Source organism: Lepus europaeus, chromosome 5 (genome assembly GCF_033115175.1).
Source record: "Lepus europaeus isolate LE1 chromosome 5, mLepTim1.pri, whole genome shotgun sequence".
NCBI lineage: Eukaryota > Metazoa > Chordata > Mammalia > Lagomorpha > Leporidae > Lepus > Lepus europaeus.
Genome location: NC_084831.1, coordinates 59,719,702 through 59,744,456, shown reverse-complemented (window position 1 = coordinate 59,744,456; position 24,755 = coordinate 59,719,702). Strand labels below are relative to the sequence as shown.

The following is a 24,755-nucleotide window of genomic DNA, read 5'->3' as shown; positions in this document are numbered from 1 at the left end:
TCACGTGCTTATTCTATCTGATGCTCTTCGCAGCCCTTTGAAACAGGAAAGTATTATTATCCCCATTTTTCCCATGAGAAAGTCGAGGTTTAAATGGGTTACAAGTCGTGCCCAGAGCCCCAGAGCTAGGAAGTGGCAGGGCAGAAGTGAGCTGAAATCCCCTGGCTAATCCTTGAATGTGTGCTGGCACAGGTACCAGCATAGTGTAAAGTTCAAATTGAGGCCCAGCAGGTGCACTAGCAAGTGTTAAAGGGGCAGCTGCTTCTCAGATCTCGCCCACTTCTGTAGGATTCCCTGATTTTTCCAGAAGCATTCCTTCTAAAGGAAAGGAAACTCTTCCATGTTTCAAACATTGAGAATCAATTTAAACTTAAAACACACACATTCATACTATGGCAGTAATGCTATGGGGTCCAGCCACGTGTGCAGTGTGGACTCCGCCTGCAGGCTGTGATAAGCAGAAGTGTTCTGCAGAACCGGCTGTGCGCTCTGTTTAAGAAAGCTCTTGCTGCCTGGTCACAGGGCCCTGCAATGTCATCTGTGGCAGTCTCAATCTCTCTTGTTTAATACCAAATACATGTTTTGGCCTTGCTCTGGAGGCCAGGGGCCCCGCGTTTAGTAAACATCTGTAGTAGTGCAGAGTGTGTTCCTGGGAGGTGCTGCTGTGTGTCCTCTAAACAGCCCCGGGAAGGAGGTGGGGGGCACACAGGAGCTGAAGAGAGATGGTGGGAGCTGAAGGCGAGATCAGAAGGAAAGTGGAGCCTGTAGCTTTTTCTTTTTTTTCACCTGCTCTTTTATTAAGGCCACAAGGGGTGTATTTGCTCAGGAACGTTGGCTTTGCTCCAGTGATTCAATTACTGGCTAGGCCAGGAGCGCTGGCGCTTGCTGGTGCCTTCCTCCCAGAGCTGCTCTGGGAGACTCCCCACCCCCTTTCCCTCGCTGCTGTCTGACCTTCAGGCCCCCATTTCCCTAAAGGGACATCTTGTTCCTGGGAATTTCTAGGAACTTGAAAATGCAGATGAACCACAGGAATAAGACCAATGCAAATTATTCGAGTAACTAAGTGGGAATATTATGTATATGTATATTCAAACCTGTTACCCATATGCAAAAATGCAAGCTAGGGAGGGAATTGATCACTTGTTTTATCAAGCAGCTGGCTGCACAGGTACATACAGGCCTTGGCCCTTCTGGGCGGGCTACAGCGCTGGGGGCTTGCAGCTGCTGACTTTAATCCTGGCCTAGGAGCTGCAAGGAGAACATTGTCTGCTTAGCTACAATCTGTGAGACCTGCCCTCCAGGCTCTAGACAAACAATTAAGATGCCTTCTGTCCCGGGAGTGTTGCATAAACACAGGCAATCAACAAGCCCCCAGCTCCAAGTTTGTGGTGTAGCAAAGTCACTCCTGATTAAGAGGCACAGTGTAGAATGTTCAGGGGTACCCTGAGTGTGGCTCAAATGAATTGGAGTCCCGTCCTCCCTTGGTGCTAGGGCAAAGGGTGGCTTTTAGAGCAAAAAGGCTTCGAAGCTGGGTGCCTTTGAAGCAAGCTGTTCTAGCTTCAGCTGCCTCGTGTATACAATGAGGATGCCCTGGCAGTGCCCATTGAGGATTACAGTGAGGCTTCATGGGATAATGCATATGAAAGGGAGGTGTGCGTGCTCTTGGGTTCCACACAGATATCAGGTGGTGTTGCTTTGGAAGCACTGCTGGGTATAAGAAGCAAGCTTTTTATCTCCCTTCCAGCACCAGCAAACAGCCAGACATTCCTGCTGTTGAGGGAAGACCAGAGCAAGCCCTCTGAAGGTACAGGGGTGTTGGGAGCCTGGCTTCCTGAGCCCCTGTGCCCCAGCAGGTGCAGAGCAGCTGTGGCCAGCAAGAGCGCTGTTACCTAGCTAGACCCCCCAGCTCCTGGAAGCGGCTCCTGCTCCTCAGGGCAGCGGGCCTCGTCCAGCAGGCAGACAACTCAGCAGGCCTGCTTCCTGCAAGGGGCGCCTTTCTTGAGATGCGGCCGCTTGGATCTGGCTGCCCCACAGGAAGAGTGTCAGAATCAGAGCTCCGGATCTTTTCCAGCGGCCCAGGGTACGATTTTTTTCTAGGAACGATGACCATGAAATGGACCTCCTTCAGCTAGTGCTGTGCAGTGCTCAGGAACAGAGGTGCTGGTGCTTCAGATGCGTGAAGCTGTAAAAATCACCCATCTCCCACCGCTTAACGACTGTTCTGATTGAGGCGTGCTAGTACCGGCAGAAGTGAAGGGACCTGTGGAAGAGCACTTGTGTTAGACCTGGGAGCCGAGAGGGGCGGCAGAGCGGGAGGGGCCGTTCTCCCCCTGAAGCCCAAGAGGGAAGCATCTAATTACAGTTTGATATTGGCTCTGAGAAGGCAGGGGCTGCCTCTGTCCTGCCTGTTTATTCTCAGCACAGAGTACCTTGTACTGGTAGCACTCAGTTATAAAAGCGCTGTGTGCATTTGGAAAGGCCTGGGGCCCGTAAGATTCCCCTTTGAAAGGGAGCTGGCCGTTGTGAATTTTAAATAGCTTGTGTTTTTAATCCTGACCGTTTATGAAAGTCTCCCCCCGACCCCTACCCTTTCGTCTGCTAGATGTGGAGCTTCTTGCCAATTTGAGAGAGATCTGCCCAAGCATTTTATAAGCAGAGCCTGACTCTGCACTAGTTCCTTGTGAGCCACGCAGGTGGGAGCAATGACTGATCCAGTCCTCATACCTGTGACCTGTCCTGCACTTACAGGAAAACTTGGAAACTTTCTGCCCTGGGGAGGTTGAGATGCATAGAATACTCGCATTATTCTCCTGCAGAGGGAACTTTTCTAGAAGTCCTGAGGGTGTAGTCTGGAAGCTTTGGGCCCCAGCATGGAGGGTCATGTTTGCATTCTGGGAGCTGCAGGCCTGGGAATCAGCGCCAGCTGGGAGGGGAGCCCGGTTTAATGTGCTGTAGGGGGCAGAATCTGCAGCCAGGCTCCATGAGTCAGGTCACTGCACACTGTGCCCAGGCCGAGGCTGCCCACTGCCGCGTTCACAAGCCAGACGGAGAGGTAGTAGCACAGAGAGGAGCTGGGCTGGGCCAGGTGCGAGCCTGGTCCCCAGGGCGGGGGACCCTGGGCCTCTCCTTTGGGTGGGGCGGGATGACTAAGGAATCTGAGAGGGAGGCAGCCAGTCTGGAAGCATGCTGAAACGAGGTCACGCAAAGCGTCCGACAAGGCCGGGCCACCCTGCCCTGTCGCATGCTTCCTCCTCCTGCTTCCCTGGACTGCCAGGGCTTTCCTGTTCCTGCGGGAATCCTCCGGCCCTTCCCTTCTACCCTGACACGACAATACAGCAGGATTGCCTGCGGTCATGCTAAGAAGGGCTGATGCCCTTTTGGGAGTCCCTGTGTACCTGTCCATTCCCACCTAGACCCTGCCTATCAAAACTCTGGAGTTCACTGGGGCTAACAGGACAGACAGGTACCTGCGAATGTGCCAGTTCCTTGTGCTGGTCCCTGTGCTGGGTGTGACCCCTGAAGATAAAAGTAATAGCAGCTGCACTCCCTTGTTGGGCCTGTGCTAAACCCTAGCTATGCATTAGTGAATTGAATTGCCCCCTGAAAAATCCTTTGAGGTGGGCCATGATATGCTTATATTGCAGATAAAAAACCTGGGGTCCGTAGAGGTGATGTTACCCAGCCGGAGTGGTAGAGGCATGTCCAAACCCAGGGGCGTGAAGCTTGCAGGTGCAGCTGATTTCAAAGCTCTACATACAGTCAAAGGCACAGGGGTTTTTTGTTTTGTTTTGTTTTTCTTTTTTGTGCATTTCACTCAAAACTTCCTCTGACCTTGGAGAACACAAGTCACCTCCTCCACCCCCCAAATCCTTGAGCTCAGCCCTCTGGGGACATCCTGTCTCCTGGAACTCTGTGTGAAACACCATGGTGCCCGCGCGATGGACACCGTGGAGCCTGTGGATTGCTGGTGCTTTTTGCAGCCAGCCTGGTCTGGTCTGGCACAATCTCTTTGTGCAGCCGCAGCCCCCCTCCTTCCCCCCGCAGAAAGTTGAATCAGCCTGGGTTTGCCGCCGGCGCCACAGTGCCCTGCGACTTTGCTGAGCCCTTGCATAGCACCGGGAAGGCACACCTACTTTCCACCTGCTCTCATGAGTCAGAAAGCTGCCACACTGCTGCCGGGCCTGCCAGCTCCACGTTTCCCTCCAGCCGGCACCAGGCAGGGAGTGAACTTTGCCATATATGGCAGGGGCATCAGACAGTATTTGTTGCCCGGCCTGCCTTCCTCTTAAAATGTGCCATTGAACAACCAGACAAGTCCAACCTCAAAGCCAGGATGTTTCTGTTGCTTTATACCAGGGGCCTGAGGTGGGGGAGAGAATGACAGGGCAGCCTGGAAGCCAAGGGCTCAGGCCACAGAGGAGATTCAACCCATTTGGAGCAGAGAGGTGGTAACAGGATTAGCAAATGCCCTGGATGCCGGGATGAGGGCGGAGAGAATGATAGTTTAAGTACTTCAGGCTTTAGGCTGCTCCTAGGCCCCATCTGACATTGCCTTGTACATCTGGCTGTTGGCGAAAGTCTGCCCCCTGAAAGGTGCCCACTTTTTCATGAATAAAGACTTCTTTACGTGGCACACTAACATTCTCAAAGCAGTTGCACAGCCACATAGCACCTAGCAATGCACATCTGATGCACAGCTCTCTAAAGGCACACTCTCTCCCCATCCGCGTTGCCAGGACTTGCATCAGTTGGGTAATAGAACTCAAAAGAAATAAAAGCAAACCTTCTATTAAAGCAAGTTGCAATCACAGTAAGCTGACATGGAATGTGGCTTGTAGTGACCAAGGTGCACTTTGGCTGGAGGCACCTAACTACTGGGATGTTTGTGTGTATTTTTCTTCGTTAGAAAATCCTAGAAAAAGCTACTTTAAAGCTGTATGTCGAGGAGCATTGATTAAACTGCTGGGCACTGTTGGGTTTCTGTGAACTAAAGATTTACAAAGATGCTTAACTGGATGACAAGCCTGAAACCTTGTTGCTACCTCTCAGGAGCTCCTGGTAGCTACCTGCAAGAGGTTATGGCGACTGAAAAGCACACCCAGTTCCCTTAACAGAACACAAATTGGAATGAATGTTTAACTCGAAGATGGCTGTTATTCACCTTTAAAAAAAAAAAAATGCTGTTCAGATTTCAGGTGAAAAGAATTGAAGATGTCCAGCAAAACAGCAAGCACCAACAACATAGCCCAGGCAAGGAGAACTGTGCAGCAGTTACGATTAGAAGCCTCCATTGAAAGAATAAAGGTAAGAGGCCTCCCGCGCATTCCGTGTTTGTGGTTCAGTCCCTTGCCCTTCCACGGCCGGGCCACAGGTCTGGGGAGATAATGCCATTTCGTTCAGCTTGCTTCCAGGATTTCTTCTAGAAGCAAGCTGAGAAGCTCAGGATGTTAGCTTTCATCTCCTACCTAGCACAGGCCTCCTTTCAACAGAGCTGGGAAACCCAAGTGTCTGGGTTCGCCCCTCTGTGAAGCCCTGGGCAGGATTTCCTGAGCCTCCCGGCTCCCTGCATGGTCAAGTCCAGTGATCACTGTGTTCTCAATCAGGACACGTGTTCCAGGTGGACTTTATAAACACTTTCATCATCCCTCTGGAATTTATGAAGTGTTCTAGAGTTATCAGAGCAGCTGAGGTGGCCTTGCATAACAAGTCAATAGGGGTCTCCCTTTTTGGGAAAAGGCAGCTTTTTCAGACATGTGCGGCCCTCCCGAGGCAGTGTAAGCAGTGCTAGCTTTAGCTGCGGTCCCTTAGAGAAGCCAGGAGGCTCTTCCTAGGTTTCCTCCCCAATCCCGAGAGGAGACTAGGCAGTGAGAACCCAGGAATGTTGTGAGTCAGGCTGATAAATTCCTGTGGCCCTAAAGCTAGTCACCTGTCTCGGAAGCAGGAGACTGCCTGTGCTGTGCTTGACACAGCTCAGCTGCCCCGTGCTGCTTGGCTGGGACATTGGTCGGCTGATGCTTCGGCATCTCCCAGCCAGCCTTCTGAAACCCGTGCCAGAGCAAGCCTCTGCATCTCCCCGTGCTGGTGTTTGTCCCTCGTTTCTTACTTCCCAAGCCTCGAGTCCAGCAGTACATTGTGAAGCTCCACAACTTGGCTCCAGAGTTTGGGCTCCCAGCCCATCACGGCGTTCAAATTCCGGTCTATTTTTTTCTTGGATAGGAACTAAGATGCCACCTTCCTTTGACTCACGTACACTTTTCCTTCCCTGTCCCTAACCTCTGTAAACCTTACAGAGAGTTGTAACAGTAAACCTTCCTATGGTCTTTACCAAGATTCACCAGCTGTTCACATTTGGCTGTTTGCTGTCTTCCCTCTCTCCTTCTCCAACCTCTGTCCTCACACACATCACATACAAATTTTTCTTTAAGCCACTTGAAAGTGATCTGCAGCTCAGAATGACCTACTCACACTGTGTAATGCGCGCTCTATTTCTCAAGAACACGGGGCCTTCATTGTGCACGGTCACCCCCACTCTGGGTGTGATTCCTTTCTGATGAGATTCCGTTTAAATGCTAGCTGGCTGGTGGTGTGTGCCCAGTGAAGGGACACCTGATGCCAGTTTGTCTGGACATTGAGTCTGGTCACTTGGCTGTGGAGGCCTTCCCTGTCAGATAGCTCCGTTTGCCTTTTGATTCGGCACAGAACCTGGCAGTGGGGCTGTGAGACTGATCACCACGCACACACACAGCGGTCTTCCACCCAACAGCTTAGTGTGCAGATACGCCCTTCCGGTCTGTAAGTGAAGGATTTTCTTTCTGGTTTGCTTTGCTCTGTCTCCATGCTAGGTTTCAAAGGCATCCGCAGACCTCATGTCCTACTGTGAGGAGCACGCCAGGAGTGACCCTTTGCTGATAGGAATCCCAACCTCAGAAAACCCTTTCAAGGATAAAAAAACGTGCATCATCTTATAGTGGAATCGTGAAACTGGTCCTCGCCTCTTGTCTCAACAAAGCAGAGTATGAGCAGCTCCTGGAAGAGATCCACCTGCAGCTTATTTGGTAACCACTGCTAATAACTAAAATGCTCTGAACTTGGAATGATGGACTCTGAAGTCTTTATTTTCCCAGTTGCCCTCTCTCTAAGATACCCTTTACTGATCTAATACAGAGTAACAATCTAGTTTTCCATTTGGTGACTGTGGTGTTATATTGGGTCACTCACTGTGTAAGGAACATTAATGTAGGCCTTTTGAAAAAACACAACTGCATACTTTACATGTACAGTTGATTCAGATATGTTAAGACCTAAATTGCCTAAAAGCACCTGTCAAATTAAACTGCCAAGCATAACTTGAATCCTAAAACCTTTATATCTTATTATGTTCTCAATATGGTTTGTGCCACCCTGTGTAGGATATAAGGAGAGTGGTGTGTTTTGTGTGTATTTATGTGTGTGTCTGTGTATATACACAAATCACAACTTCTTTATTAAAACATCCCTCTCTCCATATCAGTTCCTCAAGTCCAGAAGTCATACTTTGGTCTTGAGCCATCTGTAGGTAGAATAAGACATTCTTTTTTTTTTAGTTACTGTACAAAGACGAATGAACATCCTGAAGATTGTATCATGGTCATTAAGTAAGGCACTCATCTCGCCTCTCTTGAAGTCAGCCTGGGCCTCTTTAGGCTACAGTGGACTGTGCTGTTGAACACTGAAGGCTCTTTGATGATCAGAGCTGTTTCCTCACGAGGAGCCTTTTGGGCCTCAGTGCTCCTGAGTCTAGCAAGGGGGAGGAGAACCTTGGGAGGCCTGTGGGCAGCAACTGTGCTCCTGGGGCTCGTGTCCTCTCCCAGATCAGGGGTAGAAACCCCTGGAAGTTCCACCCTAATGACTGCAAGAGGACAGACTGAGCCCGGTGACGGGAAGAGATGCTCTGGGTCCAGCTTTTGACTCAGCCCTCCCCTTCCTCCCCAGACCTTTCTTCTCCACGGGAGCATCTGTTTGCAGAGGTAACAGTCCCTTCCCCAGCCCCGGGGGGAGGGCAGACTATGGTGGGCAAGAAACATACCCCATATGTAAATAGATCAAGACCCTAAGCTGTCTTCACTACCTTGTCCACAAACCATCAGAGAGGCGTGTAGCCACCCAAGAGGGGCTCGGATTTAGTGGGATGCCAGCAACTGCATGTTGGGTTTCTTGATTTTACCCTGGGCACGAATACAGCTGTTACATCCTCTGAATTGCCAGTGAGGATCCCAAAACAAGGAGTCTCCCGTGCCAGGAGAATATCTTGACTTTATCAAGGTCCTTTTTAAAAATGCTCACATGGAAGCCCAAATCGTACAGTTATGCCTTTGATTTTAGTTCATCTTCAGTTCATGAAAAGTAACTACCAATGAAGGATTAAAAACTTATTCTCAAAAAGGATTCAACCTCAACAAGGAATTATTTACAACAGACTTTCCTAATCCCGTAGCAACTGCCCTGCAAAGCAAGCCTCTTTTAAAATCTGAAGTCTGGGCTTTGTGGATTGTGTTCTTTGAACACATGCAGGCCTAGTCTAAACGGTTCAAACCCATGCAGTCTTTCTCCAGGTCACACACCTGCGTGGCTTTGGGAACCACCACCCTCACTTTTCCAAGACCACGTGAAAGTTATGCACTGCCCCTTAATCTTTTATCATCCACTGCGTGGTTCTGTCACATGCCCAGTTCCCCAGTAAATCATAGGCACCTGTTTAGGAGAGAGGACGTTTGTACCTTTTCAAAAGGTGAAATTTGAAATGACATTAGCGAGACATCTTTACATTTAATGCTTCACTTAGACATTCTTTTTTTCATAAGCATATTTTTCTACTGATGGTTTCAGAACACTAATCTTATTTTCACTCTGATTTTTAACATGTTTCTTTAAATATTTATAATTCAGCTTATTACAAAATACTTTCATTAAATTACTTTTATTATATCACTGTGCACATATTATCAGTAGCAAGCATAGCTTATTCTCTAGTACTGCAACATGATCTTTTATCTATTAGTAAACAAATGTTTTGCTATGTATTTGTTAATATTCATATAGTGGTAAGAAGTAGACTTAAGGTTCCAGGAGTTTTCATTTTATTTTCATCAGTCAGATATAATTAAGACTCTGAATACAAATGTCATGTAACTTCTTAAGCAGGTGTAGGGCATGTTTATGAAAAAGTGGAAGCAAATTATTTGATGCTGGACCCAAAAGGGCACATATTGTAGCCAAATGTTAATTTACTTATAACTAGACGTCTATGTGAGAAAATATAATATATGTATACACATATATGGTATGAAAAGTCACTTTTATTTATCAGGCTCTGTTCTACTTAGGAAGCCACAGTTTAGCTATCTGCAGCAGCCGACTTATGATCATGACGGACAAAGGCCCAGTGTGTGTTATTTTTGCTAACTACCACTCTAATGACACACTCCGATACATACAGGCAACTTCTTGGCTTCATTTCCATGAAGCTAGTTAAGTGTGCTCAATAAACTTTGTCATTAAAGCTGCTTCTGTTGACAGTGATCTCTTTTTCATTCTTATATCTTATGAGTTCATCATAAATCTGTCTAGTTGAGGCCTCAAGACCATGGCAAGATGTGCTAGAAGAATTTCCCACCTCCAAACTATTTTACAGAAACTTTTTTTTTTTTTGCTAGGGGAAGCATTTTATATGCAAGGTGGTTCACAAGCTATGGGATTTAGCTAAAAACTTTTTTTTCTCTTCTCCAAATAAAACATCAAGCTTTTTTTTTTTTTAATTCCATGAAAAGTGCCATACTTACTTTTTAAGGGAAAAAGCTGATTTTTTCTTTCTGTTCAGACTGTTTTTGTACCTTATTAATCTTTATAACAAAAAAACCTTTATACCAATGGTTTAGTAACTTTGAGGCATACATTAGTTTATAGAGTTGCAGATGTGCCAAATTTTCTCTTCAAATGCCACTGTCTCCACCAGTTTATACCTATGATTGTGTCATTGATTGACTGCTCTGAATTTTGATGTGAGAGGTATAAAGGCCCAAGAAGTGCATTCCCTTACATGTCAGCCACTTCTCCATGAAATCAATGTTTTAAATTCTGTTGGTTTCATTTATGGTAGACCTGTTAATAGGAAAAACTATATTGAATCAAATATAATTATGTATGTGTGTTAAAATCGAGCACTTGCCTGAAGCTGGTGGCCTGGATCGTTTTCTAGTCAGTTCTGTGTCGTGTGACTTTGTAACAGGCCTTTTACCTCTCTGGGCCTCCATTTCTCCATTTGTAAAACAAGGGGCTGGAGATAGATAGTGGTTGAGATCCCTTCCCGACCCCAGATGCCTTGGTCCTGTGACCCCACCCCTCTGCTGGTTCTGCCAACGTGTTGGTGCTATAAGCTGCTTCAGATACAAAATTTGTCTATAATATATGCTCATTTAATTGCTTACAAAAGACCCTTTTGTTATATAGTGCTTCTTTTCTAGTTTAAGGACTTGCTTCCTGTAATGATGTCTTGTTCTTAGTTATATAATTACAAACCCGTATTCTCCTGATGTCTGAGTAAATTTACATTTGATATATCCTTGGTGAGATTTTGTTATAACGTTCTTTGGCTACTCATCTGTCCAGCATCTTATTAACCTTGACACTGTGATCATTGTTGGGAAATGTGTCCTTTGGAATGAATCGAAGTGTTGACTTCACAGCTAGCGTGTACACGGATTTGAAAGTTTCATTAAAAGCACTGTTGCTTTCTTTACCGGGTCAGTGTCTCATTGTATCATCCTAACCATGTTTTGATCAGTAAATTAATAAAAGACTATTTCTCTTCCGTTTCCTTTCATTCATTCACTTAACATTTTCTGAGCACCTGCAGGGAACAGGTGCTGAAAGTCATGCTGTGTTGACCCCCAGATATAAGACTCACTGCAGCCCAAGGGATTCTCACAGCCTAGAGGAAGGTCAGGCGCCAGGGACAGGGACATAACTTATCATTCTAGCACCGTGTGAGAAGCACCATAAGCCAGGTGGACAGAGTGCTGTGAGAGCCCAGAGGAAGGAGGAGCAGGCTCCCTTTGGGAAGGCTTCCGAGGGAGGCAGTGTTTGAGCCGAGTCTTGAGAAAGCATGAAGAGACATGGATACATCAGAATGAAGTCTTGGAGGAGCTGATCGGAGGAGAAAAGTGGACTCCACGCTGGTGTGCAGAAGGTTTCCTGTACTACGGGTCTATCCTGTCAGCAACAAGGAAACTCAAAGGTTGTTAAGGAGTGACATAATGATTCCCAATGTGTAGAGGGCTGTTTCCGAGCCTGAAACCCGGCTGTGACCATGGCAACAGATAACACATGGAAAGGTCATTAAACTGCTGGTGACTCACATTCACCGTGTGTGCTGAAGGTAGCCGGCCTCCTCCTCTGGCCCTTCCCTCAGGCCTGGGATTCCCAAGGAGACAAGAGGGGATCAGCAGCATCCGACCAGAAAAGATGGGGGAGCAGCTGACAAGTGCCAGGTTATGAGCTGAGCAAGCTGCAGGCATGGTCCTGCTTCTGAGAACCAGTAAGGGTGGGATCAAGAGACCACCACTCAACCCTTTCCAGGAAACAACAGAAGATACTTTGGTTATGAAAACTAGGCAAGAACTAACAAGCACTCTGACCAGTTCTGAACAAATTACGCAAAGATCTTGTGACTCTAAGTGAAGGTCAATTCTATTGGTGGATGGGATTGTGTAGGGGGAGGGTGATGTGGCTGCAAAAGCTAGAATATATAAGTAAATGTGGCAGGTGGGATGTACTATCTTCGTGTTGCAAACAAGAAACTCAAAACCTGCTGGCACTGTTGGGAGCTCGCTGTGCAGATACATGACACGTGTCCTTTCAACTCTTCTGGACATGGGCCCTCACCGGTTTGGCTTTGGCAAGACAGTTGGTTACACATCAGCATATGATACTCACTGTAAGTCTTCTAACTGGGGCTAGGCAGAAAGTCTTTTGATTATTTGTCCCTTCCTGCTTATGCCCAGGGTTCCAGTCTTGCCTCACAGCTCCATCCAACCATCTTTGTGGCATTGGCTGGTGCCTTTAGTTTGCTTTCAGGTCATGGCTTCTCTTGCTACCCTAACCCTTTTCCACTGTGAGTGGCAAATAACCTTTGCATTCAGATGAGCCCTTGCTACAATTACTGTCTCCTTAACTGAGTCATCAAATCTACTAAGGCCGTCTTACTGTAGGCCAGCCCTGGGCAAACAAGTGCAGCTAGTCGAAATAACCTTCCCCTCAACTATCAGTGTTTTCAGAAGCCAGTATTTTCTCTGCCCTGGTGGAAAATGGCAGTTCAAATAAGTTTGTGCTAAAGTGCTAATGACTTACCATGTCTCTGTAGAAGAACATTGCACTGTAAAAGAGAACTATGGAGAAAGCCGTGTGTAGCACAAGGAGTGGAAGCTAATAGTAAAGTTTTGGGCTTCATTGAGAATTGTATGTGTGAAGCATCCTTAAAACCCTTGAATCCAGGCCAGCGCCGTGGCTCACTAGGCTAATCCTCCACCTGTGGCACTGGCACCCCGGATTCTACTCCAGGTTGCTCCTCTTCCAGTCCAGCTCTCTGCTGTGGCCCAGGTCCTTGGGCCCCTGCACCCACATGGGAGACCAGGTGGAAGCACCTGGCTCCTGGCTTCAGATCGGCACAGAGTGCCGGCCGGGATGCACCGGCCGTAGCGGCCACTTGGAGAGGTGAACCAACAGAAAAAGGAAGACCTTTCTCTGTTTCTCTCTCACTAATTCTGCCTGTCAAAAAAACAAACAAACAAACAAAAAAACCAACCTTGAATCCTGCTGGACAAGCTCCTCGATTATGAAAGTGAGTAGGGGCTGGCGTTGCTGCGCAGTGGTTAAAGCTGCTGCTTGTGGCACTGGCATCCCGTTTGGGTGCTGGTTCCAGCCCTGACTTCTCCACTACCAATCCAGCTCCCATCTAATGGCCTGGGGAAACAGCAGAGGACAACTTAAGCGCTTGGGCCCCTGCAACCTCAGGGGAGACCAGGAAGAAGCTCCTGGCTCCTGGTTTTGGCCTGGCCCAGCCCTGACTGTTGTGGCCATTTGGGGAGTAAACAAGTGGATGGAAAATCCCTCTCTCTCCATGTCTTTCTTTGTAACTCTCTGCCTTTCAAGTAAATAAATCTTAAAAAAAAAAAAAAAAGTAACTGAAATGATTGAAATACATGATGCTGAGATGCCAAGTTTGAAAGTTAAGAAATGTACAGCTGAGGGCTGGTATTGTGGCACTGGCATCCCATATGGACACTGATTCAAGTTCTAGCTGCTCCACTTCTAGTCCAGCTCCCTAACTAATGCGCCTGGGAAAGCAGCAGAAGACAGCCCAAGCGCTTGGGTCCTGTCACCCATGTGGGACTCCTAGAGGAAACTCCTGGGTCCTGGCTTCCACCTGGCCTAACTCTGGCCCTTGAAACCATTTGGGGAGTGAACAACGGCTGGAAAGTCTCTCCCTTTTTCTCTGTAACTTTGCCTTTCAAATAAATAAAGATAAATCTTTTCTATGTGCAAGTCATCCCAAATACTGCCCACCCCTCCACAACACCTGCTTAATGATAGAAAGGAGGGCTTCATCCACCAAAAGACCTTAAACCTTGTCCTAACAGAAGACATTAGCCGGGGCTGATGCTGTGGTGTAGAGGGTGAAGCCACCGCCTGCATCCCATATGGGCACCGGTTCGAGTCCCAGCTACTCCATTTCTGATCCAGCACTCTGTTACGGCCTGTGAAAGCAGTAGAAGATGGCCCTAATCCTTGGGCCCCTGCACCTGCATGGGAGACCCAGAAGAAGCACCTGGCTCCTGGCTTCAGATAGGCCCAGCTCCATCTGTTGCGGCCATCTGGGGAGTGAACCAGTGGATGGGAGACTCTCTCTCTGCCTCTGCCTCTTTGTAACTCTGCCTTTCAAATAAATAAATCTTTAAGAAAAAGAAAAGACATTAGCCATGTGACATCATGAGGGCATGTGTGCACAAGTGAGCTCATGTAACATGCTGAAGCAATCACTTCTTGAACAATCAAGCATCGGTAGGGCACTGACTGGGTCATGGCCCCTGGAGTCAGTGGGAGGACAGTCTTAAGATGGGCATGTGAGATCTTTAGGTAGTGAACAAATTTATAATTTTACTGTTTCAGTAGTTACGCATTACTAGCCCAAAAGTGATATAAAGTTTGTGTACACCCATTTAAATAAAAAGTAAGCCATTGCCATTTTTTGGTAATAGCACAACCTGTAGTTGGATACAGCCAAAATTGCAAAGGAAGCCTACAGTATATTTGAAGACAGCAGCCCTTTAGAGCCCTTTAGAGCACTCTAAGAATCGTGTACAGAGCAGAGTTTCCATTTCTGCTTTTAACCTGGAAACATTTTCCCAAGGCCAATCATTGTAAGTGCTTTGTTCTAAATAAACCTTTCAGATCCAACTTTGATGACGCACATTTCAATATGGACCATACGACATCTGTCAATATTTGCTGCCATTTGTACAATGCACTGGGGGAGGGAAGGGCCTAACACTGAACTCCAGATTGTATGTATTCTCCCATTAGACCTCACAACTCTTTAAAGGAAAGTAGATGTGATTCTACTGTATCTTACAGGTGAGCAAACTGAGACTGAGAGATTTTGCAGATCCTATAATTCAAAAGTACAGATTCTAAGGTTACACACCATGGTCCATGGGGTATCTTCTGAAGTGTAGCATGGTTTAAATAGGGAACTTAAAAATGACAATAGCTGGGAACTTTAAAATCAAGTAAGGTACAGTGGCAAAACAAGTTCTTTAGTAATCAAGAACTTATCTTGGAACTTAAGAATAATCGATAGTGGGGCACAGCAGGTTAAGCTGCGGCCTGCGACACGCATCGCCTATCAGAGTGCCAGTTTGAGTCCCAACTGCTGTGCTCCTGATCCGGCTTCCTGCTAACGCACCTAGGAAAGCAGCAGATGATGGTCCAAGTACTGAGGTCTCTGCTGCCCACAGGGGAGACTCAGATAGTGTTCTAGACTTCTGGCTGTGGCCTGGTCCAGCCCTGGCTGTTGCAGACACTTGGCAAGTGAACCATTGGATGGAAGATTTCTTTTTCTCTATCTTTCCCTCTCTCTCTGTCACTCTGCCTTTCAGATAAGTAAATCTTAAAAAAAAAAAAAAATAGAATAAGCAGTAGGATATTCTAGACATTTACTATGACCAGGTACAGTTTTTAGCATTTTTTATCTATTTATTCATTTTGTTCTCGCAGTAAGTCCAGGAGGTAGCCACCATTATTAACCCTGCTTCACACATGAGGAAATGGAACTGAGAAGGAATCAATGTATATCTGATATGCTTTTTCAAAAACATAGACTGCATTGTTCATGGTAGTATGATGTAAGATGAAGAATAATATGTTCTAAGACCCCCAGTGAATTCCTGAAACAGCAGCTGATACCAAACCATATGTGTGCTGTTGTTTCCTATGTATACATAGCTATGAGGAAGTTTATTAATTGGGCACAGTAAGATGTTAATAACAAAAAATATAGCAACAATATACTGAAATAAAAGATACTTGACATGTATGACTGGTTTATTTCTAGAATTTTCCATTGAATGTTTTCTGACCACAGTGGCCTCATGTAGCCGAAACCTTTGGGTAAAGGGTTGCTACTGTATTTTGGAATTGGGAAGTGTGTGTTCAGGACTTACTGCCACTGTTTTGCTGTGTGACCTCAGAATGCTAATGGCCTCTGGTTCTTTTACCTCATCTATTAGGAAAAAAAAAAAGAACTTAGGCTAAGTAATTTCTAACATTTCCCCTAGCTTTAAATCTTAGGTAAGCCTGAGAGGAGAGTAAGTCACTTTCAGGATTTGTGATTTTGGGGGGGTTTGTTTGGTTTGGTTTTTGCCATCTCGGCTCCAAATCATTTTAATTTTCCTCCTGGCACTAAAAATCAGGAGAACTAAAGTGCAGACTATGGATTCGGAGAAGCCATGTGGGTTTGCCGGGTGTAATTACAGATACTTAAGATATTTAAAGAGTCACTTCCTGGTACTTCAGCTGTTGACTCCTCGGCCGGACTGAAAAGAATTTTTAAGGAAAAATAAATGGCAAAAAGGTACTTTGAGTCAACACTGACTGCTTGCAACTAATAGAATTAAATGAGGTACGTTCAACAAAGTATTAACAATGTCTTGTGAGTTCCTAAAACATACCTACAAGAATAGCCCACTCAACATTAAATATGAATGACAGGGCAAATGCCCTATTTTTAGAAATAAGACAAGAATTCATTCACTTTTGAATCCCTACAAGGAGTCTGTAGTAGCGCCCATTAGCGCTGTGGCATGAATGTCCTTGGATAAACCCAGGAAAGACAGGAGCTCCCAGGTAGTGGGGGCGGAGACAAGGGGTGGGGCAGCAGAAGGTAAACAGACTGCTTTGCAGTGTGGTACATGCTATTACAAGGAGGTGCTCTACCTGAATGAATCAGAATTAAGTTTTCACAAAAGAGGTTAATACATCAGTAGGACTTTGAAGGATGAGTAGGAGTTTGTTGGGAAAGAATAGGAAAAGGATATTCTCAGCAGTGAAAATGGTGTGTGCACAGCCCTGGATCGCAGAGACGTCAGGGCAACAGAGGTCACTGGTGCAGAATAAGAATGGGGTTGGGTCAAATCACCAAAGGCTCGGTTTGTACTGACTTTTTTGGGAGGGTATTTGATAGAGGTTTTTTTTTGTTTTTTTTTTTTGTTTGTTTGTTGTTGTTGTTTTTTTTTTTTTTTTTTTTTTTGACAGAGTCATAGAGACAGAAAGGTCTTCCCTCCATTGGTTCACTCCTCAAATGGCTTCTGGCCCGCTGTGCCGATCTGAAGCCAGGAGCCAGGTGCCTCCTCCTGGTCTCCCATGCGGGTGCAGGGCCCAACACTTGGGCCATCCTCCACTGCCCTCCCGGGCCACAGCAGAGAGCTGGGCCGGAAGAGGAGCAACCAGGACCAGAACCCGGCACCCATATGGGATGCCAGCACTGCAGGCAGAGGACTAACCAAGTGAGCCACGGCGCTGGTCCCTTGATAGAGATTTTCAAGCAGGGTCTTGTCCCAGTAACCTTTGATATCATGAAGATAATGAGAGTAGTAAAGAAAACCTGGTGGTGGGGCCGGCACTGTGCCACAGCGGGTTAACGCCCTGGCCTGAAGCGCCGGCATCCTATATGGGCGCCGGTTCTAGTCCCGGCTGCTCCACTTCCGATCCAGCTCTCTGCTATGGCCTGGGAAAGCAGTAGAAGATGGCCCAAGTCCTTGGGCCCCTGCACCCACATGGGAGACTAGGAAGAAGCTCCTGGCTCCTGGCTTCGAATCGGTGCCATTCCGGTTGTTGGGGCCAGTTGGGGAGTGAACCAGCGGATGGAAGACCTCTCTCTCTCTCTGCCTCTCCTCTCTCTGTAACTAACTCTCTCAAGTAAAAAAATAAATAAGTTTTAAAAAAAAAAACCTGGTGGTAATATTTTTATATTAGTCCCCAAATAAATAACATTCTTATATAAGTCCTCAAAGCCCCCAGTGATATTTCCCAATGCTTTTACTAGGCCTTACCTCCATCTCCATTCCAAACCCTGCTCACCACCTCCTCCCACATTTATCTCCTTTCCACTGTGCAAATAATCCCGCCTCGTCCATCAAAAAACTGTTGGTGCCATCTGGCCTGAATTCTTGAACTCTCAGAGCAGAGGTTTCCAGCCCAGCCCTCCAGATAGCGTCCATCAGAGTCACGGGTCGAGAAGCAGCGTCCTTTCAAGGACAAGCCTCCAGCTATTCCCTTCCCCTCCTTTCCTCCTCTCTCCTTCATCAGAATTTTCCCATGAGTGGTCACCTCCCATCTTCTCCACGCACTGCCGCCTTGGCTTTTACTCTCCTTGCAAGGAAACTGATCTCCTAACAAAATGACAGGGAACTCCTAGTTTCCAATTCAATGCAGCCTTTGAGTCCCTGCCTGCTGGACCTCCCTAACGGTGTGAGTCATTCTCTTCTCTAAATTCATCATTCTGTAGCACTGGCTTCTGTGACTTCACACTCTTTTTTCCCTCTCTGTCTCCTCTTTTGATTTTTGCCCCTAAGTTGCCCAGCCTCTGTCCCAAACTTCCGTCCATGGCCCACTTTCCCTATTATTCTTGGAGACCTCGTGCACTCTCACGATTGTTACATGCTGAGGTTTCCTGATCATCCGTCCTTTACCTCTTGTCTAAGCATTAGGTTTATCTATCCCACTGTCCAATGGGCATTTTTAACAGAGGGTCACACAAGGACCTGAAACACACTGAGTTCTGGACTAAACCTATCTCCTCTCCCTAAAATTTAATTGATCACTTCGGCTGGCGCCATGGCTTAACAGGCTAATCCTCCGCCTTGCGGCGCCGGCACCCTGGGTTCTAGTCCCAGTTGGGGCGCCGGATTCTATCCCGGTTGCCCCTCTTCCAGGCCAGCTCTCTGCTATGGCCCGGGAAGGCAGTGGAGGATGGCCCAAGTGCTTGGGCCCTGCACCCGCATGGGAGACCAGGAGAAGCACCTGGCTTTGGATCAGTGAGATGCGCTGGCCACAGTGGCCATTGGAGGGTGAACCAAGGGCAAAAAGGAAGACCTTTCTCTCTCTCTCTCTCTCTCTCTCTCTCTCACTATCCACTCTGCCTGTCAAAAAAAAAAAAAAAATTGATCACACTCTTATCACTTAATTACCCAAGCTGGAAGCCCAAGAAGCATTCAAGAATTACCCCCTCGGAGTGGACATTGTGGCTCAGCAGGATAAGTCACCACTTGGGTCATCTACATCCCACCTCAGAGTCAAGTTCCAGCTACTCAATTTTTTTTTTTAAGATTTTATTTATTTAAGATTTATTTATTTATTTATTTGAGAGGTAGAGTTACAGGCATAGAGAGAGACAGAGACAGTGAGGTCTTCCATTTGTTGGTTCATTCTCCAAATGGCTGCAATGACTGGAGCCAATTCGAAGCCAAGAACCAGAAACTTCTTCTAGGTCTCCCACGTGGGCCATCTTCCACTGCTTTCCCAGGCCACAGCAGAGAGCTGGATCAGAAGAGGAGCAGCCAGGACACAAACCAGCACCCTATGGGATGCTGGCACTGCAGGTTCGCCCCCTACTCAATGCTTCTGATCCAGCTGCCTGCTAACGTGCCTGGGAGGCAGAAGATGACAGTCTAAGAACTTTGGTCCCTGCCATCCATGTGGGAGACCTGGATGGAGCTCCTGGCTGCCACCTGGCCAAGCCCTGGCTGTTGTGGCCATCTGGGGAGTTAACAAGCAGATGGAAAGTCACTCTCTGTCTCTCCCTCTTTCCCTGTCCACTCTGAATTTCAAAGGAGGGACAGAGAACAATCTAGTATCTGCTGGTTCACTCCTCAAATGGCCACAACAGCCAGGATGGGGCTAGGCTGAAGCTAGGAGCCTGGAGCCAGAAGCTTCTTCTAGGTCTCCCACATGAGTGTCAGGGGCCCAAGTACTTAGGCTGTCTTCTACTACTTTCCCAGGTGCATTAGCAAGGAGCTGGACTGGAAGTGCAGTAGCTGGGACATGAACCAGCACCCATATGGGACGCAGGCGGTGGCTTAACCAGCTATGCCACAAGGCCAGCCCCTCAAATAAATGAATAACTTAAAGAATTACCCTCTGGATCTACACTGATCACGAATGATCAAATACTTCTCAAATCCATCTCCTACTTATCAACTGCAACAAGCAGAGGCCCATGTCTATTCGTTCTTTTTCTCTTTCTTTCTTTCTTTCTTTCTTTCTTTCTTTCTTTCTTTCTTTCTAGATTTATTTATTTATTTGAAAGGCAGAGTTTTAGGGAGAGAGAAGGAAAGACAGAGAGAGACTTCTTGGATTTGCTGGTTCATTCCTCAAATGCCCACAACAGCCAGGGCTGCAACAGCTGGGGTAGGGTGAAGCTGAAGCCAGGAGCTGGGAACTCCGTCTGGGTCTTCCATGTGAGTGGCAGGGGCCAAAGTACTTGGATCATCTACCACTGCTTTTCCAGGTATATTATCCAGGAACTAGATCAGAAGTGGAGCAGCCAAGACTCAAACTGGCACCCATAAGGAATCCCTGTGTGGCAGGTGTTGGCTTAACCCTCTGTACCACAATGCCATCTCCTAAGGGGCATGTGAGGGACATGTCATTTCATCCTCTCCTCTCCTCTCCTCTCCTCTCTTCTCCTTTCCTTCCTTCCTTCCTTCTTTCTTTTCTTTTCTTTCCTTTTCTTCTTTTCCTTTCCTCTTTCTTTCTTTCTTTCTTTCTTTCTTTCTTTCTTTCTTTCTTTCTTTCTTTCTTTCTTTCTTATTTGAAAGGCAGAGTTACAGAGACAGAGGCAGAGAGAGAGAGAGAGAGAGAGAGAGAGTGGTCTTCCATCCACTGGTTCACTCCCCAAATGGTCACAACAGCCAGAGCTGAGCTGATCCGAAGCCAGGAGCCAGGAGCTTCTTCTAGGTCTCTGACATGGGTGCAAGGGCCCCAGCACTGAGAGCTGGATCAAAAGTGGGGCAGCCAGGACTCGAAGCAGAGCCCAAATGGGATACCGGTGCTGCAAGCCAGGGCTTTAACCCACAGAGTCAGTCCCGGCCATGTCATTTCTTGACTGACTGCAAAAGCCTCCCATCTAGCCTGCAGACGCCACATTTGTCCTTGGCATTAGGGTGACCAATTGTCTTGGTTGCTTGAGATTGTCCTGGTTTTAATGCTGGCAAGTCTTGCAGTCCACAAATCCCTCAGTCCCTATTGCTCAGCCTACTTTTAGTTGCAAATGAAGCTAGTTTCACCACGCAGCTAAAACCTTCAGGTACAGCTGGCTTCAGGAGCTCTGTGTTCAGCTTTCTTCTCTGCCCTCCTATCTTGAGTAAACTCAGGCTCTGCAGCAGGCAAGGTGGCTGCCAGCAGAGTGACATCCGTCATCCAGGCCACAGCAGCAGAGATTCTCTGGAGGAAGTCTCAGGCAGGTCTCTGATTGGCCAGCTGCAGTTCCATATCTGTCTCTAAACCAACTACCATGGCCAAGGGCATGGGCCAGGCCTGTGTGACAAATCCACCCCTGAGGTTGGGGTGAGGTGTGCTGAGAAGGACAGCAGGAGGAAGAGGGAGTGGGGAGGACAGACAGGATCAATAAACAGCTGTCGCTTTACATTACAGACCCCTCGGATCCCCTCCAGCCCACTGCGGCCTGGGCAATTGAAGCCATCTGAGAACAGCGAACCATACAACACTCCAGTTTAAACAGTTTTTGTCTGCAAAAAACCCCTCAGCTCCCCCTCCAAACCCACACTCTTGAGAAGGGCATACAAGGCGCTCTGTGATCCTGTCTCTGTCTACATTTTCATCTTGCTGTTCTGCACTCCCTTCCTTAACACTTAATCCTCTAGCAAACAGCGCAGACTGGAAGAGCCCCGGGTGCATCAGAGCCATCTCCCTGACTGAGCTCCTCATCGTGCGTCAAGACTCAGGTCAAGCATCACGCCTTCCTGGAAGGCTTCCTGACCAGCACGCTATACACACACACGCACACACACACACACGCACAGAGGACATGCCCGGACTCGCCACCTGATACCACCTTGACTTGAAAATTCTGGGTCTGGTCTGGCAGCTTCCTGACCATTCTGGGCTAGACCGCAGGTAGAAGTTGTACTTGAAGCAACTCCGTGTAGCAAACTCCAACACAAGTCTTGGCACGCAACACCGGCTCACGCAACACCGGCTCAGCCTTCGTGTGGAATAGAGACTAGTCTGATCAACTAAAGGAGAGATCTCAAGAGCAAAATGAATGGGCCTGGAAAAGAGAAACTAAATCAATGAAAAGTCACCTAATTCAGTTGGAGGATGTCTTGCTGTGCTCAGTTTGGTTGAGCGAGTTTTCTTTTTCTTTCTTTCTTTCTTTCTTTCTTTCTTTCTTTCTTTCTTTCTTTCTTTCTTTCTTTCTTTCTTTCTTTCTTTCTTTCTTTTTTTTTTTTTTCTTGTATAACTTCTGGTTTGCAAACACAGAATCTATCAAAACCCATAAACTCACATAGGTAGAAAATGACCGACTCTTGGGAGATTGGATTGCCAGGAGGTTGCCTCTATCGGAGGGCGTGCAGGCACTGAGCCAGCTGCTTTCAATGCGCTGTTTCCTTTCATCTTCCCAGTAACCCAGGGGTAGAAGCCCTGTCTGTTTTCTCCACGTCATGGGAGAAACAACTGAGGCTTGGAGACGTTACGCTGACTTTCCCAAGGTCTAGCTGAGATCCCGAATCCCAGCCCTGGCCTTTCTGGCTCTGGAAACGGTGTTCACAGCCATATTCCTCCTCTTTATCTGTTGCCAGCCCTGTCCTTCATGGTTACACAAAGAAGCAAAATGAAATCAGAAGACTCCTACCCAGGTGAGGCATTTCTTGCTGAGTGATTAATGTGCTGATGGCAAAATGATTACAATATGGTGGTATCATGCATGCAGTAGCAATACTAAGAAAATCTGCCTCTCTGCATAAATTCTTTCTTAGACACCTAAATTCTAGAAAGAAAAAAAAAAGGTTGGCGTGCAAGCACACAGGGACACAAAGATCACTTTCCCAGCGATGCGGTTTCAAGATGAAAGGGAACAATTCTTAGAATTCTCTCCTCCTGCATTTTGTCTCTTTAGTTTTCCCGAGGCTCTGTCCCACTCACTGGATAAGGAAAAGATTAGATTCAATTAGTTTCATCTTGCCCCAGGCTAGCCTCTGCTGTCTGGTTGGCCTCTTTGAGAGACAGCTCTGGCACACTGACAGCTGAGCCGCCAGTGAGATGTAGATGTTGCCTCTTGCCTCCTTGCCATACACCTTGGAGAAGTCTCTTGATCTCTCTGAGCCTCTGTGGCTTTGCAGGGAATCAAACGAATTAGTAAATAGGAGGGTGCATCATCAGCCAGCAATTGCTAGTTGCTGTAAGAAAACGAGGAACCCCACTCACTTCTCAGCACCACCCAGGTGCCAGGCACAGAGCAGTATCTTCCCTTAATAGTAACAGGTTTGATGACTGGCTGCTCAGCTCAGCTTTGTGGTCAAGTGCTCAGTGCTGTGTTGGACATATGACATGTCTGTTGATGGGTCAGTTCAGGGCAGAGGTGAAGGCTGTCCTGTCTGTGGACTCTCCCACCTTCTGTGACTCCCCCCCACTTGTACAGTGATGCCCCAGGTGATGAGTGAACTCTCTGTCCTCAGGTGCCAGGGGGGTCTGCGACGCCTCTTTCCTAGCAATGTGCCACCTTTGCAGAGAAATGTGTATTTCACAGCTCCTGGTGGGAAGCTGGAAACTGACCCTGTTAGAAATTTCTTCCTCTTTTGGGGCTGGCACTCTGGCACAGTGAGTTAACGCCCTAGCCTGAAGCACTGGCATCCCATAAGGGCGCCCGTTCTAGTCCTGGCTGCTCCACTTCCAATCCAGCTCTCTGCTGCAGCCTGGGAAAGCAGTAGTAGATGGCCCAAGGTCTTGGACCCCTGCACCCGCGTGGGAGACCCGGAGGAAGCTCCTGGCTTCAGGCTCCTGGCTTCAGATCAGCGCAGCTCTGACCATTGCGGCCATCTGGGGAGTGAACCATCGGATGGAAGACCTCTCTCTCTCTGCCTCTCCTCTCTCTGTGTAACTCTGACTTTGAAATAAATAAATAAATCTTTGAAAAAAAATAAAGAAATTTCTTCCTCTCTCCAGACCCTGAGATGTGGGAAAATTGTCTCTGCTGAATGTGCAGTGGCAAGATCCTGGGGAAGGAGCAGTGTTTCTCAAACTTCCCTGACACTAAGAATGATCCGGAGTACCTGTGAAAAACATCAGGTCTGAGGGGCCGGCGCTGTGGTGCAGTGGGTAAAGCCACCGCCTGCAATGCAGGCATCCATATGAGTGCCGATTTTGAGTACCAGCTACTCCACTTCCCATCCAGCTCCCTGCTAAGCACCTGGAAGAGCAGTGGAAAATGGCCCAAACACTTGGGACCCTGCACCCAACGTGGGAGACCCAGATGGAGTTCCTGGCTCCTGGCTTTGGCCTGGTCCAGCCCTAGCCATTGCAGCCATTTGGGGAGTGAACCAGCAGATGGAAGATTGCTCTCACTCTCTCTCTCTCTCAAATAATAAACAAATCTTTTTATAAAAATCAGTTTTGGGACTTAGCTTAATCCGAAGCCTCTGGGAAGGAGTCTTGAAATCTGTATTTTTAACAGGCACCCAGGACATTTTATCCCAGAACACCTTGAAAAGTTCTGATAGTGCAAACAGTTCAGTTCACACAGGAAGATTCTAAGCCCCAGGCTGAGATGTTAGTTGTTGGGGGTGGGGGTGAAGAGTGGACTACACACTCATGCCGAAAAGGACAGAACACCCACCTGACCCAATAAACTAGAGTTTTACAGTAGGGATTGGTGAGGTCTGTGGCAAACCTCTCTTCCTCTGCCTGTAACTCTGCCTTTCAAATAAATAAATAAATCTTTATAAAAAAATAAATTGCAGGGGTCAGCACTGTGGTGTAGCGGGTAAAGCCGCTGCCTGCAGTGCCAGCATCCCATATGGGCTCCAGTTCAAGTCCCTGCTGCTCTACTTCCCATCCAGCTTTCTGCTATGGCCTGGGAAAGCAGTGGAAGATGGCCTAAGTGCTTGGGCCACTGCACCCTCATGGGAGACCTGGAAGAAGCTCCT

General features: G+C 47.4%; 1 protein-coding gene across 2 annotated transcripts in view; it reads left to right on the top strand.

Annotated features, from left to right (window-relative positions):
- Positions 1–10,775, top strand: part of GNG12 (G protein subunit gamma 12) — a 150,666-nt gene extending 139,891 nt beyond the window's left edge. For both annotated transcript variants that reach the window (XM_062191519.1, XM_062191520.1), the window contains 2 exons: positions 5,189–5,304; positions 6,843–10,775. In XM_062191519.1, the coding sequence (XP_062047503.1) occupies positions 5,212–5,304; positions 6,843–6,968 (219 nt within the window). In that variant the 5' untranslated portion in view covers positions 5,189–5,211 and the 3' untranslated portion in view covers positions 6,969–10,775. The remainder of the gene's footprint in view (positions 1–5,188; positions 5,305–6,842) is intronic.
- Positions 10,776–24,755: the final 13,980 nt, after the last annotated feature.